This window comes from Nestor notabilis, unplaced genomic scaffold (assembly GCF_000696875.1).
Source record: "Nestor notabilis isolate BGI_N333 unplaced genomic scaffold, ASM69687v1 scaffold25908, whole genome shotgun sequence".
NCBI classification, from domain to species: Eukaryota; Metazoa; Chordata; class Aves; order Psittaciformes; family Psittacidae; genus Nestor; species Nestor notabilis.
In genome coordinates, this window is record NW_009940050.1 from 1 (window position 1) to 19040 (window position 19040).

Here is a 19040-nt window from a genome sequence, read left to right on the forward strand (position 1 = left end):
GAGATCCGGGGTTACGGCAGTGCCACCGGGCCCCAAGCACTGACAGCTGCATCCCGGTGCACGGCAGGGGCCGAGGAGGCACTTCGACGCTGTAACACTGAATTTTCTCTCTTAGCTGTTAAATATAGTGCCTGAGGCTGGAGAGCACCTGGTTGGCAGGACAGGGGATAACGTTGTGCCCCGCGGGTGGATGTGATTGTAGAATAAATACTGGAATGGTCTGTGGTGGAAGGAACCTTAAAGCTCATCCAGTTCCAAACCCCTGCCACAGCCAGGGACACCTTCCACTAGAGCAGGTTGCTCCAAGCCTCAGTGTCCCACCTGGCCTTGAACACTGCCAGGGATGGGCCAGTCACAGCTTCTCCGGGCACCCCCTGCCCTCCCAGGGAAGAGCTTCTGCCTCAGAGCTCATCTCAATCTCTCCTCTGACAGGTTAAAGCCATTCCCCTTGTCCTGTCCCTACAGGCCCTTGTCCAAAGCCCCTCTCCAGGTTTCCTGTAGCCCCTTTAGGCACTGGAGCTGCTCTAAGGTCTCCCCTTCAGGAGCCTTCTCTTCTCCAGCTGACCCAGCCCAGCTCTCTCCGCCTGGCTCCAGAACAGAGCTGCTCCAGCCCTTGCAGCATATCCATGGCCTCCTCTGGACTCGCTTCAACAGCTCCACATTCCTCTTGTGTTGGGGGCCCCAGAGCTGAAGAGGTGAAGTCCCTGCAATGGGGACTCTGTTGCTGCTGGAATAGGGAGCTGCACACGATCTCTCAGACCACTGATGGATGCAGAGGCAGGTCTCATGTTAGTGTGGATCCCTGTCTAGACTGTGCTACGTGTGGTGCAGGACGGAGATGCAATGTGGGAGCAGAACAGATGGGTGGTGTGGAAGAAGCCCGGAAAGCCCAGCATCCAGGTTATTTGGAGCCTGGTAGATGCTGGTGGCTTTCCCTGGTCACCCCATAGGCATATGAAGGATGGTCGTGCTGGGGGAGGCGGTGGCATGATGTGGGCTGTGCTGCCCTCCACAGTATGTATGTTTTACATGGACATCCTGTGTGTGCTCTGATTTATTTATTTACAAAGGTTCAGATGTGTCTTCTTTCATTCCTTAGGCAATAAAACAGTACTGTTATAAAATAATCATCATTAAAAAAAGAAGCCTGAAGAAAACAGCTGTGGTCAGGGAGACACTTGCTGAATTGTGGCAAGCATCTGCACAGCCTTAACCTCAAACTTCCAGCAAAGATGTGAGACTGTGTGGGCAGGGGAGTAAAAATTCCAAAGCAAAATCAGAGACAGGAGTGGCAGGGTCACAGGGAGCTTCTCTGCCATGTCATACTCCACTGATGGGGCTGAGCAATGACAGACAGTGAGAGGAAACTCAAGGGCCACATTGTGCTTTTTCCAACCAGGGTTTCCACCAGCCAAGCTTACATCTGCAGCCCACCCAAGGAGGGTGTCAGCACCTAGCTGGTACCATGCCAGCCACCCAGATATAACCAGTAGGGTTTGGCAGGGAACGCACTGGGGTGGTGCTTGTTGCCTCTCACTTGTGGGTATTGAGGTGAGGAGGAAGAGGACACCTGAATCCCAGAGGCACAGGAGTCTAGGTCAGGGCTGCACAGTTAAATTAACAGTTTTAACTTCCAGCAGACATCTGGTAGGTTGAAGTCCGCCATGAGAACAAGAGCAAGTAATCATGAAACTTCTCCCAATTGTTTGAAGAACACTTCATCTGTAGCTTCATCCTGGATAGGTGGTCTGTAACTATTATAGACCTATATAGTTATATAGGTCTATAACATCCTACCAGGATATTAGCTTGGTTGGCCTTCCCCCGATCTTCACCCCCAAACACTCAGCCTTCTGACTCACAAAATTGAGTTCAAGGCACTCCCTGACACACAGTGCAACCCCACCACCTCTTTTTCCTTGCCTATCCCTTCTGAAGAGCCTGTAGCCATCCACTGCAGCACTCCAATTATGTGAATCATTCCACCACGTTTCTGTGGTGACGATCTTGGGAACACCAGAGATATTTTTTGATAGTTAGAAAAAATAAATGTCATTGTTCTTGTCTCTGAGACAATAGAAGTCAGCGTGGTCAGATTTGTTTTCATACCTTAAACACAAACATTAAGCAATCACATTTTCTAGGCAGCCTCAGGAATGATGGTATAAATCAAGCACAGACCTTTTATGTTCTGTAAATGTTTTGTTAATGGAATCTAAGTCTTAGGCAAGGGCTGCAGTGGAGCTCTCATTCCATCAGAGGGGTGAGGAGCTGTTCTGGTTATCTGAATGAATGATTTGTGATTTTTTGCCTTATTATTCTTTTGCTGACTGCTCCTGTAACCAGGCTGATGCACTTGTTCAACAGGAGAATTCAGTCTGTTCTTCTTGCCAGATCTGTTTTTGTTTTTTACTTTCTATGCAGAGTAAGACTTACTGCAGCATTGGAGAGTATCTCAACAGCCAACACATCTTCCCTTTCTTGTTTGGTTGAGCTGTTGGTATTTCATGCAATGCAGAAAATAAGGTGGACGGGTTTTGAAGAGGGATAAATATTTCCATTTACTGCAGGAATGATGTGCAGCAAGATGTGTCAGTTGCTATGAACTTTAGATGTGAATATTAGTAGTTCTATAGTTGGAAAGTCAAAGCATACCTACTTACTCAGATTTGGGGGGATATTTGTCTTCATGGTGGCCTAAAATCAGGAAAAACTTACCAGTAGTTGTCGGGTTGCACCATAAATACTGGGAATGCCATAAATTATGGGAAGGAGAGTCCCTTTGCTGGGGCTGGTATCTCCCAGGAATATGGGCCCGTCAATCTGCTGGATTTTGGGAAGAGAAAAAGAGAATGACGCAATTCATGTTCTCAGTGGTATTGCTTTGGACTTGGGTTCATCCTGCTTAGGCTGAGATTTTGGTCCCTGCAGTAAGAGGCTCGTCTGGGAGGTGAATGTGAGATGCCAAATCACCCGTGGGCAGATTCCATCCTCTCATCACTGTGTGGAAAATGTCTGAGAACAGACATTGTGAGCCTCCTAACTGGAGTGTGGTTGGGAATCACTGGAGAGTGATTGTCCTTGGCTGTGGGAATGACAGCAAGTATGCTTTTGCCAGTGCTCATGGCTAAGGGCTTTTCTTTGCTCAGACACTGCCATTTATCTTGCTTTATGAGAGGCTTATTGTCACTGTGAAGAGGCCAAGATTAAGCTTCCTCAGGGATAGGTTCATCAAGCGAGAGGCATTGCCTTGTGGAGTGGTGAATCACTCCCCATGCTGGTTGAGCTCAGCAGGACCATGGCAGTTTTTATTCCTTTTCCTAGGATAAAGCAGGGGAAGGGAGTGGGCAGAATCTATGTAACTACATCCTCACTCGTGGTAACAGTGCTTCAGCTATAGCTGCAACTGTCTTTTCCCTGCCTTGTCCCAGGATGGGGTGGCTGCCACAGCAGAGTGACCTAAACCAGAGAGTTTGGCTTTGGTTTCTAACCACAGTGACTTTCCTCTCCCACTGGTAATTTTGTTATCACTGCTGACCCCTCCACTGGCCTGTAATTCCTCCCTGCTCTATCCCACGGCTGTTGCTTCAAGGCACGGGCACAAGCCAAGGCAATGTCCTGGCGGGGATGTGGACTCAAAGGCCAGCTGGGATCTGAGCACACCTGGCTGGTCTGGTGCTGAGCTGGCTGCTGGTTTGCTGAATCTGTGTCTGCATGGGGAGGAGAGAGGAAGGGAGGGAGAACGGGCTGGTTGGAAGGAAGGTTTACCTGGGTTTGTGTGCCTAAGGGCTGCACCAAGCCAGGCTTGTGTCCTGCACGAGTTGGCTGCCTCTGTGCTGGCTTGCACTGGAGGGACAGTCACCATCCTAGATCCTGTGGCCTTTTACCAGGATCCTTCCCTTCTCCCATGATCATGCTGTTGCTGGCAAACAGACTGCTGAGCACACGATGACAAACCATATGCTGGAATCTGGAGCAAGTAGTAGTGGTGTAACTAACACCTTAGACTCCCTGCTATGTGCTTTAAGCCATTGTGATAGGAAGTTCAATAAAGATGCAAAGGAGCTGTTAATTGCTTGTGATTTGTTGTGCAAAATTAGGCATATTTTATTTGCACCACTGTACAGCTCACCAGTACCATCGTCTGTGCCTTGTAAATCTTAAGTTTAAACCCATTCAAGTTTCACCCCCTACCCAAGGACCTCCTGAAACATTGAAACCCCAAGACTTCCACCTTCATACAGTTTTCCCTCTAGAGAGCTCTCCTGATCCCACTTGGAGTGGGAGGGTGGAACGCAGATCTCCAGAGGTGCCTTTGAACAAACACTTCTGAGGTCCTGTGCAATCAAAGGCTTGCTCTGCAGCAAAGAGCTGTCAGGACCCTCCTCGGTGTGCCCAAGCTGCCATCTCCAGCCTCTTCAGAAGACGTTTGTTTAGGCAGAAACATGGTGTTGCTGCTGTGGTGGGACTGCAATTTGTAAGCATGGAGAGGTCATTAGTGTTACTGCAGTGTCATGGATGACTTATGTCTGGTTTTATTGTTGAAAGTTAGATTTTAAACAGAATTAAAACCCAGCCAGGTTATTAGAACAACAGTTGCTATTTCCCCTCTATTGCTCATTTCAACAGCCAATTATTTGAAGATGAGTGTAAAACCAATCCTGTTTTTCTTAAATTCAGTATCTTCAGTCCAAGTCAGGATTTTTTTAGTCCCAGGTGTGGTTAAAGCTGGGTGTTGGTCCTCTCCTCAGAGGATGGGGGAAGCACGGGCTGTCTGGACCTGCAGGGAGCAGTGGCAGACGCAGTGATACATGCTGGGCTTGTGTTAGGTTGCAGAAGGCTCAGATAGCTCCAGTACAGCAACAGAACTTGGAACTTTTGACCTGGGCAGTCCCAGAGCTCATTGCATTCCTGGAGGAACACAAAGTGTTCCCTACGGAAAAATCCTTCTCATGGTTGTCAGTCATTACTGACTGCTGGCTTGAGAGAAGACAGGGAGCAAAGACTGTGGATGAGCTGGGGGTTTATTATGTGCTCTAGTTCTTCCCCAAGTTCTGGACTTTCCTGGTTTGTGAGGAGAAGCAATACTGTTTTTTAATTAGGTCATGGGAGTTGTGGCTTCTGCAGGCTTGGCTGTGTTACTGGTTCTGACTGCAGCTGTACCGGAGCTGGAGCACACAGAGAGAGAGTTGATCAAGGCAGATTCCAGAAACGCCCATGCTTTATTGAAGATGATGAGACTTAGCTTCTTTGGGATGTAGAAATGCTGGTGATCAGGGACCTCTGGAGGTCTCTGGTCCAGCCCCTGTTTGGAACAGGACCATACCCAGCCCTAAGTCAGGCCAGCTATGGCTTTATCAAGCATCACCTTCCTAGTAAAGAGTTTTTATCCCAGTTTCCAGTTTGAACCTCCTAAACTGTAATTCGTGGTTGTTTCCAGTTGTTACACAATTTGCTGCTTTAGGTGAGGAAACTGCTGCCTCAGAGAGGTGAAATGGACGTTTTCATGGCATGCAGCATCCTGTTTTTCTCTGAAGCACCAGCAGTGGGCATTGAACTGGCAGCTTCTGGCTGCTGCCTGATCTCTGCAGAAAGGCTCAGGAGAAGAGCATGGGGTGCTGATTGCTTTTGTGATTCTTATGTTCCCTTGAGGTTCTTTCTCCTGTTCAGGCTTGCATCAGATCTCACAGAACAAGGTCGCAGTGCTGCTCCTGGCTGGAGGACAAGGAACTCGCCTGGGAGTGAGCTATCCCAAGGGCATGTACAACGTGGGATTGCCCAGTGGCAAGACCTTGTATCAGATCCAAGCAGAAAGAATCCACAAAGTGGAGCAGCTCGCTGGCCAGAGACACCACTGCAAGTGTGCCATCCCCTGGTAGGTGACCTGGAGCCAGAGACCTACTCTGCAGGCATCTGTGTTGCAGTCCTGCCTGTGTGGTTATCTAGAAGCACTTTGTTTGGGGCTGTAGAAAGACATATCAAGGGAGAGCCTTTTGTTGGCAAGATTTGTAATGCCAGGAGCTGGCGCAGGGTGCACAAGGGTGAGGAGTGGCAGGTCTGTGTCTGCAGACCAGAGGGACTGAGCACTGCCCTTGAACCACTGACCACTACCCTCACTGCTGTACCATGCTGTCTTTTTAAGCACAGTCCCTGACAGCATTCTGCAGAGCACTTTTCAGTGCCTGTTTTGGATGCCTCACAAGAGTTGTCATCCATTTGTGCTGTGCCGTCTCAGGTTACTGCGTGGAGGGAGAGATTACCTGGAGCTCACCTTCCAAGACCTTCTTGCCTGCAATTTCTGCCATAGCAAAAAAGGCTTCCCCTCACAGTAGTAAATGCTTGTCATGCTCCATTTCCAGGCCATGTCCTGCTGTTGTCATTTACAGATGGCTGTTGTCTCTTCTGGCTGCTTTCAAAAACCTTCAAAAGGCTTCAAAAGAGACCAGCTCTGTGCATGGTGCAAAATATGAATTCCCTATAGGATGTGGTGGGCAAGAGAGAGGAAGGTGCTGCAGCAGGCTTCTGGGAATGTTCTCTGCAGAGTGGTCTTTGTTAGGCTCTGGAGAGATACCCTTATGACCTGAGCTGCAAATGCACCATCCCTGGTGCTGGTGGAACCCAGGATGGGTTATTTGCAAGATCTGTTGGTGTTTATAGTTCCTCTCTCTGGGCTGAGGAGGCAGTTGGCTACTACAGTACACCAGAGGCTAGGCTATGCTGTGCTGCAAAGATGTACATTGGGGTGTGTATGAGGTCTGGGCTCTCCTGTGCAAGGGACTGATTCCCTTGGCATGCCGGCAGAGGACCCTGTATACCCCTGCCAATAGTTGAAGTGCTTGACAGGAAGATGATGAAGATGGCTCTTAGCTAAGATGGCTCTTAGCTACTGTGTTGAAAAAGGAAGTGGAGTTAAAAACAGCAGCAACATGGAGCTGGAAGGAGAGGAGGAAATAGAGGAAGTTAAGAGAAAAACAAATCCTGCAGCCAGCATTTGAAAATGCTGCTGTTGGCCTTGGCACAGAAGAGACACTGGCAGGCTGAGCTGCTGAGGACTTGCAGCTCATTCTCAGCACCTCATGCCAGTCAATGCTTCTTTAGGCACTTAACATCAGTTGTAATCTGGGGTGAATGAGGCTGTTGTACTGTCCTTTGCTTTGTTTTCCAGCTCATCCAGATGTCATTCACATGTAGGGAACATTCTGTCCTGGCTAGAGCTAAGCCTGTGGGTAGGATCATGCACAAGACCCTGTGCAGTGTCCCTGTGGGATGAGTTCTGGAGGAGAGCTCTCCTGCTCAGTTGCATACTGCAGGACACTGTAGTGTCTCTCATTTAACACTCTTGGGTTTCCTCCTTTTTCTGTACCATTTGTAGTTCTGTCTTTTGCTTGTGCTTATCTTGCTCATTACTCAGCACCCATTTCTACCCAGGTACATCATGACAAGCGAGTTCACGTTGGGGCCGACAAAGGAATTCTTTGTAGAACACAACTACTTCAACCTGGATAGATCCAATGTGGTCATGTTTGAACAGAGAATGCTGCCCGCCGTCACCTTTGATGGGAAGGCCATCTTGGAGGAGAAGGGGAAAATTGCCATGGCTCCAGGTACCCTGCTGTTTCCTCTTACATGGTACCGTAATGTAATATGTGTTGATAATTGCTACCAGCCATCAGCCAGCCTTGGCACATGGAGGAGTCTTTGGAGGTCATAGAATTATAGAATCACAGAATGGTTTGGGTTGGAAAGGACCTTAAAGCTTGCCCAGTTCCAATGGGCATTAGACCAGGTTGCTCAAATCTCTCTCCAGCTGGGTCAGTGTTAATGCTTCTGATTAGCATGGGAGGGTTCAGGTCAATGTTTCAGGCTAGTGATCAAGAGTGCAGCAATCTCTGTTCTATTCTTCCCAGAGATTCGGCCACAGGAGGTTTTTATCAAAGTCTGGGAGCATTAGCAGGATTAGGAGTGATGCAGCCTACAGGTCAAGAGCAAGTTGCAGCGGCAGGGCTGTGCGTGAGGTCCCCGAGGTGCTGCCACCCAGCGGTGAAGCTGCCAGGAGCCAGGCTCGTGTTCAAGGCTGATAGCTGGAAATGGGTAAAGAAGATAAACTCGGCAAAACAATTGCAGTGTCTCAGTACAGTTCTCCTCTTAACCTGGACATGCGAAGAGACTCAGTGAAGGCAGCCTGGCTGGGGCCAGGTTGCAGTGATGCAGTTTTGTGGCTGCAGAGTGGTTTTCTTGAGCTGACAGGAGTGTCAAAGGAGGAACTTTGAAAGTGTGATCTCTGAGGAGCAAATGTGAAGGTGTCTTGTGCAGCTGCAGTTCAAGCCTTTTAAAAGGCACTGGGAAGTTGGGGGGGAAAGATAAATAGAGAATAAGATTTATTCTGGTCTTTTCCTCTAAGCTGGGGTTTTTATATAATTAAAAATATAATATATGCACTGGAAGATAATGAATGTAACAGGCTCTTCCCACCCTCCATATAATGTTTTGCCCTTCGGTGTTTTCCCTCTGAGGATCTTATAAGACTTCATAAAGTGTCGTAAGGCTTCTCTGTGAGGCTGGTCCCCATGGTCCCACTCTGCCAGTGAGCAATCTGGGGTGTGCAGGGGAGGTTTGCCTGAACTGTGTGGCAAAGCTGGTGATAAAACCTGGTAGCACTGACTCTGGTCGCACTGACTCTTGGCCAGAGAGCATTCCCTGCTCTGCTGTTTAAGAAGTTCAGAGCTTTTGCTCTTTTAGCTCCAAACCCCCCACAAAGGCACTAATTAACCAGGTCTTTTTCTTTTCTCTTGTGTTATAGATGGCAATGGTGGCTTATACCGTGCTTTGGTGGATAATAAGATTTTGGATGACATGAAGCAACGTGGAATCCAGTATGTCCATGTATACTGTGTGGACAATATCCTCGTGAAAATGGCAGATCCAGTCTTCATAGGCTTCTGTGTTTCCAAAGGGGCAGATTGCGGTGCAAAGGTGAAGCGGTGCTAACGCTGGGCCATTGTCCCATGGGCAGTTAAGGTCTGACTATGCTTGGAAGCTGCTGGCTGGGTGAGCTTAGGTGAACTGGGGGGTTCACACCTCTAACAGCAGCTTGCTCCAAGCTGTTAGAGGAGCTGCTCGCTGCCTGCATTGCATTCAGAATCCCTATCTGTTGGTGTCCTCTGCTCTTCCCAGAGTACAGTCGGAAATAAACTTCCATTAGAGCAGGGATTGTAATTGCACAGGGAACTACAGATTGGAATTAATTCCTGCTTATGACCTGCCCTTTCTGCAAAGGCACTTGTCCTATCTAGAAGCTGTATTGTACTGGGTTGTGGTTTATAAATACACCTTTAAGACTAGTGAAGGCATTCCTTATGCCCTGCTGTGGAAGATGGAGAAAGCCAAACCAGCCTGGGTTTTGTCACCCTAAAGCAGCAGGTGCCTAAGGAAAGATATATATTACTTTAATCATTAACACTGAAGGCTAGTAGCTGCAGACATTTTCCATTTAATGCCAGGTCCCAGTCTTTGATAAGAAAAGTGTCCCATGGTATTTGATTTTTTTTAACTGGTTTGTCTTCTGAGCAGTACTGGGTTTTATGCCCAGTTGTTGGGCAAAATGTGCCTCCAGGCTACTCTGGATACTAGCACTGCCCTGCCCCTGTTCCTGAGGTGCCAGAGGATCAGTGGGAAACAGTCCTATAGGATTGTTTGTTGTTTGGAGTTGAAATAGTGCTGGGATTTTCTTCCTCCTTGTCATAGCCCTCTGTCTTGTGGTTACAGGTGGTGGAGAAGGCCTACCCCACAGAGCCTGTTGGGGTGGTGTGCTGTGTGGATGGGGTCTACCAAGTGGTGGAGTACAGCGAGATCAGCCTGGAGACCGCACAGCAGCAGAGCCCCGATGGGGGACTGATGTACAGCACTGGCAATATCTGCAACCACTTCTTCACGGTTGAGTTCCTGGAAACAGTGGCCCAGTAAGTTCCAGCAGACCTGCTAGGCAGCTGTGCAGCCCAGAAGTGCCTCCAAGAGTGGGTGTTCTCATTTCCCACTCTGTAACTTTAGTTATGGGTGCCTCCTGCTCTGCCTTTCATCTCCTCTCTTCTCCAAACAGTTCAAAACAGCTATGTCCCCTTTCCAACAGCCCCAGTGTGCTCTTCAGGCCTTACCCAGTGAAGACGTGGCATGCTTTGCTGTAGCTAAATCAACAGAGATATACCAGTGCATGACCTTCCTGGCCCTGCAAAGTTGAGCAGCCATGTGGGCTGCATCATGGTCAGTGATGCAGCCCCACACTGAGGATTTTCAATGACAATGCCACACATGCCCTCCCTTGGGACAACAAGAGGTTGAGGGAGAGGGTGAAGGTGGAGGGGGCAACTGTGCTCCTTGGTGTTGGGAGATGGAGATGTGATGCTGGGCATTCAGTGAGCAGCTGTACAATCTTCGTGAAGAGCTTGATCCACCTTTGTCTGCAGGATCTGCTGTGCTCTGTTGTCATCCTGGTCAGGTAACAATTTCAGCTCCAGGTTAGGCCCTCCCTCTCCTCTTGCTTTACCCTGTCCTGTCCCTCTGGTACAGGGAGTCCTGCTGGCTGGATTGCTCTGCTCAGTGTTTCCTGGGTGTGCCTTGGATCAGTTTGGAGACAGCAACACCCACAGCAGTTCAGATGACCTTGAGCAGTAATAAGGCATCTCATTTCTAGAAGTGAACTATTTTTTTCTAAGTGGGCATGAAGTAAATGAACTGGTTTATTCTCCTTTTGCAGGAAATACGAGCCGCAGCTGAAGCATCACATAGCCATAAAGAAAGTGCCCTACATTGACGAGGAGGGAAATCTGGTAAAACCACTAAAACCGAACGGGATAAAGCTGGAGAAGTTTGTGTTTGATGTGTTCCAGTTCTCTAAGTTAGTGGCAGACATGATTTAATTTTTTTTCCCTCTCCTCAATGTTTGTTTGAATGACTGTAGGTTGTAACAGGCCTTGCCAGGGAGCGTATGGTTTGTGGGTGGCTCCTTAGAAAGGCTGCTGGAACTACACCGAGCTCCAGCACCACAGTCACACTGTCGGCTCCGAGAGGGGCCATGTTCGTTCCACCGAGAATGTGGAGGCTGGTCTGGCCTCTGCCAGCCCTGTGAAAGAAAGAGAAAACAGGAGATCGAGCACAAAGCCAACGTGTAGTACAAGTCCATGTTGGACTGTTCAGACCCCAAAAATTGGGTCTTTTAGGATTCTGGCTTCCATGGCAACTGCAGCTCTGGTTATGGGTTTTGTGCTCACACCCTTTGTGCTCAGAAAGAAAACAGGTCGTTTAAGCCCTGTGGGGCCGAATTACTGTTGCTGTGGAACTGTCAGTGTTGACTTGCCAAGCACTGAGAATGCTGTGCCCTGGTGTCGGTGCAGTCAGAGGTCCTTTGTGTTTTGACAATGTGGGATTTTAATAATTTAGGAATTTAGCATAAGAGTTCTTACAAAAGCTGTTTTCTGAGGTGTGGAATTCAGCAGTAAAAATTCTGTTTTAGGCTTAAACAAATGGCAGAAAAAGACCTCATGAAAACTGAATTACCTTTCTTTGGTGACAGTGTTTTTCTCTTCAGACGATTTATTTTAGAGAGCTCAGGGGTTGAACCAGTCTGTTTCCTGACATGCCTTCAATAAAGTATCACATACCTAAGCCAAAACCAGTGTGGTGGAAACAGTGCCAAGTCCTGAGCATTGAAAGGACTCATTTGCAAGCAGCGATTCCTTGTGCTTTTCTGGTAATACTGCAAAACCAGCTTGGCAGCTGTTCTTCACACGTGAAATGCACATGGATGCTGCAGTGGGATTGCTTTAATTTGCATTTCCATTGCTAGTAAATGGCTGCACTTAACATTCAGTGTGAATCCTCCCATATTGCTCATTCATCCCTGGGAACTGGTGTTCTGAGTTGATCCTTGCCTACAGATCTCAAGTGGAGTGTCATTTCTTGGAGCAGGGTGCAGTGCTCTGAAGTGCTCAGGGCTGTGTCTGAGCCTCAGGAATCGTTTCTCTCTCCATCTTCTTGTGCTCTTGGCTGAGAATTTTTGTCCATGAGCCTCCCAGAGCCTGGAGAGGTTTCTGTGGGATCTCTGCAGAACTGTTGTTTTTCCTCTTTCCTGTGCCTAGCTGTTGTGTGGCTGCTCTTATGTTCCCAAAGACACTGAGCTGCTTCTTGTGTTTTTCCATCATACAGCCCTGGTGCTTCTTTGCTGTTCAGATGGGAGGTGGGCTTTTCTCAGCTTGACTGTCCCAGGCTGCATACATTGCTGCTTCCGAAATATATATGAGCCTTTCCCCATGAAAGTTGTTGCATCAGCAGGGCTGATGGCTAGCTTGGTTTTTCATTATCATTGTTTTCTCCCCTTTGCTGGTAGGAATTTTGTGGCATTTGAAGTTTTAAGAGAAGAAGAGTTCTCACCACTAAAAAATGCAGACACAGCTGACAAAGACACTCCCACCACTGCACGAGAAGCTCTCCTGGCCCAGCATTATCGCTGGGCTCTCAAGGCTGGGGCCAGATTTCTGGATGAAAATGGTTGCAGGATACCAGAGAAACTCAGGTAGGAACCTCTGTGTCCTGCAGCTTCCCTGCCTGTGGCTTCTCAGCCATGCCAGCTAGCTAATGGCATGTACTGTGCTCTACAAAGGCAGGCATTAGTTTGACTCCAGGGTGACTCGGCATGATTCTTGCTCAGCTGGTAATTTCTGAACATACAGAGTAATGTCCATTACAGCTCCTGCTCCATTACAGGTTGCGACTGCTCCACGCAGTAATGCACAGTGCTCAGGGCTTTGTGTCTGGCAGAGATTCCTGCCCTTGTGGTCATGAGTTGTCTCCTCCTGTAGCAGTTTCTTAGGCAGGGGCAACCTTTCCCATCATTCTGGTTTAGCCAGCCCAAGGAATTGTAGTATGTAGTCCTCACCAGCTTTTCTGAATATGGCCCAGCATGATTCTCAGGTGGCCTTAATGATCAGCTATTATAGCAGTTACCAATTCAGATACTTCCTGCATCATTCTAAATGGGAAGCTGCTTTTACACTGTGGGGCTATTATTTCATCAACTCATAGTTTAATAAACCCACAAGCTGTTTGTATTACTTGAAAAGCACCCCAATAAAAGCGATGTTCTTGTTTTGGTGAGAAATATTTGGGACCTGCTAATTCCCTTTTATTTTCACAGTTTGCGATTGGATAATGTCTGGTGCATGTGAATATAGCAAATGTCTTATCCTTCTGGATATCCTATTCTTGATGAGCTTTCTGAGAAAATGCACTGTTTTTTAAGCATAGCAAGAAGTTAATCCTGTGTTCTCTTCTTTAGTCTCTCAGGACCTGAAGATGTTCCGGCTGTGTGTGAGATTTCTCCATTAGTGTCTTACTTTGGAGAGGTGAGAATAACTGTCTGTGGAGGTATTTTTAAGTATGCAGGTATACATCTGATTTCCTTCCAAATATGGGGGATTTCTTTAGCCTGGGCTTGCTGAGAAATGGTAAGATCAGGGAACTAGGTTTTGGGCTTTGTGTTTGTCTGGGATTCAGCGCTTAAACCACGACAGTGTTACATTCCTGGTTCCACTGTGATTTACTCTTCAGCAGTTTGTGCATGCTCAATTTTAGCCATCTGTAAAATGAGATTTGCAACAAGACTGCACAATTTCATCCAGACTTATGAGTACTTTGAGATCTTATGAATTAAAATCATGGAATATCCAAATTACAAAATCCATGGGGTCACTATATTCGGTGTGTGCTGATCTGTGCCTGTCTCTCACAGTCAGTGAACACTGAGTGAGAAGTGTGATATGTGCATTTGATTTAGAGAAACAATATCTTGGATTTCTCAAGTTGTCCCTCTGCAAATAATTGGTCCTGGGAAAGCTACTTCCATTTAGTAGCAAGAAGAGGAGCTTCCCTGTGTTAGACAGACAGGTTGAGAAATAGTGGATTGCAGGAGGATATGTGGACACTATGAGGAAGGGCATTCATAAAACTTTACATCTTTGCTGGGTTTCTGTGTGCAGGTAGTGAACTCATTGCAATTGATGCATTGTAAGAAAAAAATTAAAACAAGGCAATTTAAGTTGACTTTTCTTTGCTAATATTATTGTAATGTGAGTTAAGGATACACTTTCCCCTTCCTGCCCCTCCCCAGGAAGCTTGATTTGAGATCCATTGTTTTACAGTTCATCGGTGCCTCTCCTTTATGAAGCCGAGGCATGGGGCTGAAACATTTTGCCTGTCACTGGGGAAACTGTTGCTGTTGTCTGTCCTTCCAGTGACCTTTTCACTTTGGCTAGTCAGTTTTTCGTTTAGGATATTAGAGAGACTTAAAAATAGTGCAGATAACCAGTCTGATGCATTTACAACCTAACAGTGCTGTTTTCACATGTTCTTAGGGTCTGGAGGTGTACATGAAGAATAGAAACTTCCAATCTCCCTTTGTACTCGATGAAAACAAAGCACAAACGCTAGAAAATTCTTGAAGAGGGGGGAGGCCTTTCTCTGAAATCAGATACTGTCTGTCAGATCCATTGTAAGAACTGACATTACTAAAATAATCAGCTATGAAGTGCATTATAAAAAACATTGCTTTGCAGTATCGATCGATGCCAAATCCTTGCAGCAATTGTGTTTGCACACACATGTATGCTTACCAGTTCTGTTTGGTAACTTTGAAGTCTGTGCCTTTTACCTCAGTCTGTTTTGTAGACTTGGATGTGAATGAAGATTAATACCTTCTGGGTACCAAATGTATTTTATATTTTTTATTTGCTGTGCATACAAATATGTCAGAGACAGTCAGGGTCTAATAAATCAGCTTTGCATTCAAGAAGATTAAATCACTTCAGTGCCTTGTTAGGGATCTTGTTTGTAGTGGTGAGGTTAGTGGTTTCTGATATCGTTTTATTTCTTTAATTTGTGTGCACACGTGAAGAATCAGTTTGAGGCGCCATACTGAAAAGTATGGAATGAGTTTGTGTACTGGGGCCTTTCTTTCCAAAGATCCATCTTTCCTCTAATGCCGTGCTGGTTAGAAGATCCAGTTCAGCAATTGCATCTTCTAACCAGACCACACAGAGTCTGCAGTAGGTAGGGATGCTGCTGTGCATAAGTGTTGCTTGAGGTTTGGACTCCAAAGCAGATCAGAGTAGTATGAATATCTAGGTTTGCTGGTGCCATTCCAAGAAAACATATGGAAATATGGAGCTTTGACTGATTGTTCTTTACAGCTGTTGGTTTTTTTATTGAAAAGAAGATGATTATAATTTTTTTTCACAGCAATCATCTGCTCCTCCTGTCTATAACAAAGTTATGTTACTTTTCATTTTTCTGTTTAATATGGTCCATATCCCTCAAAGGGGACTCTTTTAAAGTACCTGAAAGCAATAAGAGGCATAAATCCTGATGGTAGAATTTAATGCCTAACCAAAACAAATGAAAAAGACTCAATCCCTGTATGATCACTGCACATGGTAAAACACTAGCTTCTCCTTCTACAGTTTCTGGATATCCTTTAGATGCCTTCCATTTAAATACATTACTAACCATAATGTAGAGATAAGTGTCATCTAATTAAGGACACTTAATTGTTAGAACGTATGTAGCATGTGAACTCAGCCCTGGCCAAGGGTTCCAGGGTGACCATGAGCCACAAATGATTGTTCCTATTCAGCCTTTGGGCGCTGCCCCGGCAAGCTTGTGCCAGGCAAGCACTTGCCTGCTGCAGAACCTGCACAGAACACACCAGAGTGGTTTCACCCTCATGAGGATGCTTCAGGTGTGCCTCTGGGTGGCCTTTGCTTTAAGAGCACTTTATACTTCTTCCCTAAATCAGGTTTAAAGGAAGGTGGGGAGGAAGATGCCTCATCTGGAATGTTGTTATTTCATGCATCTGCTTCTACCGAGGAATTGCTGATGCTGTTTTATTAAGCATAATTTTTTTAAATAACTTAAGTGGCTTTCTGTGATTCCTGATGTGAAGCTGTATTCAGAATGTTGGAGAAATATAAAAATGGCTTTGAGAGTAAATACAGTTTGTGATTAGGCTCATGTTATCCAAAGAAAGCATCTAAATGTCAGTGTCAGTTTTCCAGTATAAGGTGTATCTATATGCACAGAAGTAGTGAGCCTTTTGCATGTGCAAACTAGCTCATGACAGTTTTGATTACCTCAGTTTGCTGTGTGTCCATAATTCTCATTTTTAGTATAAATTAAGCATTTGTCTGTGATGCTCAATTCTGTATTTTTTTCCTTACAGTGTTTCTATGGGTCATTCCACTCCTGTCAGTCAAGTTTTATATCTGTGCCCTTGTTTTGGCTGGGATAGAGTTAATTTTCTTCCTAGCAGACTCTATGCCAGCTGAAACCAGGACAATCTGCCAACAAATTATGTTGCATCTTTGTGAGTATTGCGTGTTGATTCAGGCACAGCTCTATGAAGAAAGCATATTTCTTTTACTCTTTCTAAAGTGCTTTCTTTTGAGACTTCAGTTCCCATGAGCTTTAATCATAAGTACACTGAACTGTTGACTGGTTTTAGAGGTTGTTTTTGAGGAGAAGCTGATTTTGCATGCTGAATGCCTTGTCTGTTGGGGTTTTTTTCTACAACTCCTCACATTTTAAATTGAAACATAGAATTCTGAGAGAACTTAAAAAAAAAAAAAGAAAAATAGTATCTGTCCTGTATGTAGCAAAAATTCTAATATGCATTATGAAATGAAAAAAGTACCCAAAACAAAGGGAGGTCCTTTAGTACTCCAGAAACTTTTGGACACCTAAGCATTTTTATAATAAAGTTGTTACTGTGATTTTTATGTGTCTGTCTGTGTTTCTTGTCCATGAGGAAAATACACTTGTTGTCTTTGTCCTTACACATGATGGGTGTTGTCAGCACAGCTGCAGGACACTGAGTGTCACCGATGGCCTGGCTGGAGGCTGCAGTGCCCCTGTTGCAGAGGTACAGGGGGATGTGGAACTCAGCAGAGGGTAATTCCTGACAGTGTTTGACATTGTGGATGTATAATTTTCATCAGGAAAGAGAAGATTGTTTCTGCCTGCATTCCTGTTTGTTTGGTGGGTTTTTTTCCAAGCTTTGCAACTCAGCTTACTGAGGGGAAGGAGTTTCATTGTTAGTGGTCTGTGCTTTTCCTTTCTTTAAAGTAGAATTGAGCAATCTGGATCTGAATCAGGCTTTCACAGATGCTCTGTAGGTTATGAGCACTCACTGTAACACAGCTTTTGCTTGGCTTCCCAGTGGCAGCATTTTTTAAACAGGGCTTTATTTATAGAAGTCTTTGGTGGAAGTTGGTATTTTTTCACAAATGACAGATTGTCCTCTTTTGGGGGTTTAGTGCTGAACCCAGCAAAGGTCAGAAGTAGATATTCTATCTTCCTTACCTATTTTGCCCCATGTTTCTTTCTTGGCACCCCTGTGAAGGCTGCTGGGTTTTTAATATGTTTTTAAGCTACATGAACCAGTAGTTTCCTGTGATAGGAAAACAAATACTAAAAATAAATGCATGCTTCAGGCTTTTGTTAAATTATTCCTCCGCTTGTCTATGCAGAGTGTTCACATCTATCAGAATTGTTTGCTTGGTTTTTCTGAACATGAAATGCTCAGAAAAACCCAAAATTTTAGTTTTTTCTGGAAATCTGTTGTGGAGGTAGACTCTAAAGGCTCAAAAGATGCATGTTAACTAAATAGTTAGACACAGCTAAAGGTGAATTCAGTGACAGCACTTAAAACCGCTGCTTCAGTTCTTTACTTTTCCTGTTGAACTACAAACCCATCTAGAACTAATCATTATTACAAAAGCAGTCATGTTGTGGCTCTGAATGTGTACATCACTAAAGAGTGCTGCACCCTATTCCTCTGCACCCACTGATAACGTCCCTGCTCCTCTCTGGTGAAGATGCAGAGAACTATTTGCACAGGGATTGACAAAGGGCTGGGCATCTGTGGGGAAGCAGGTGGGGGAAGGAGTTGTGTGGACAAGAGGACCCAGCTGAGCAACAAAATTCAGTGCTGGATCTTATGGAAGGGTTGTTTACACAACTGCTTAAGTTGATTTTCACCCACTCGCACACGTCCTTTCACAGATTTCAGTTGTCTACTTTCAGGCTTATATTGTCTGCCCAGGACTCTGTGTGTGTGACACAGGGGATGAGGGATGCCAGCTGTAAAACATGTCTCTGGGGTTCTCACTGGTGAGTGATAATGATGCTAGACAGATTCTTCTTCAGAATCAACAGTTGTTTGGGGTTTTCCTTTGCTGTGTTCACTTTCCTGGCAGGCTGGCAGGAGGAGCAATGGTGTGGAAAGGGGGTGATCCTCTTGTCGGGGTGCAGTGTCCAGTGCTGTGGCCTTACCATGGTTCACCAAGGTGGGCGGGAGCTGCCCCTTCCTGAGCATGACCAGTTAAGATGCTACTGGAGAGGGTCCAGCAGAGACCAACGAGGATGATAGGGGTTTGGAGCATCTCTTTTATGAGGAGAGATTGCAGGAGCTGAGCCTGTTTAGCTTACAGAAGAACAGACTGAGAGGGGATCTCATCAATGCAGATCAGTATCTCAAAGATATGGGTGCCAGCAGGATAGTTGCAGACTTTCAGTGGTGCCCAGTGACAGGATGAGGAGCAATGGCCACAAACTTAACACACAAGTTTCACCTCAACATGAGGAAGAAGTTCTTTCTGTTGAGGGTGTCAGAGCACTGGCACAGGCTGCCCAGGGGGGTTGTGGAGTCTCCCTCTCTGGAGACATCCCAAACCCACCTGGACATGTTCCTGTGTGACGTGCTCTGGGTGGCCCTGCCCTGGCAGGGGGTTGAGCTGAATGATCTCCAGAGGTCCATTCCAACCCTAACGGTTCTGGGTTTCGGTGACTGACAGGAGCGTGCAGGCCCTTCTCTGGTTATCAAGTTGTTTTCCCTGAAGACCATCCACACATACATTTCCATTTTTCTTTCTTTCATGACAGTATTTCTGTGACTGGTCTCTACATTATAGTGTCACACCACCGAGGAAAAGCGAGGG

At 46.1% G+C, this 19040-nt stretch overlaps 1 protein-coding gene across 1 annotated transcript; it reads left to right on the forward strand.

Annotated features, from left to right (window-relative positions):
* Positions 1-5670: 5670 nt before the first annotated feature.
* UAP1L1 (UDP-N-acetylglucosamine pyrophosphorylase 1 like 1) lies at positions 5671-14489 on the forward strand (the record flags this gene model as incomplete). Its single annotated transcript, XM_010020166.1, has 8 exons — positions 5671-5875; positions 7429-7604; positions 8801-8973; positions 9766-9959; positions 10751-10891; positions 12380-12565; positions 13328-13394; positions 14403-14489. Coding segments are annotated over 8 exons (1229 nt in total), but the record flags the coding sequence as incomplete, so codon positions are not given.
* Positions 14490-19040: the final 4551 nt, after the last annotated feature.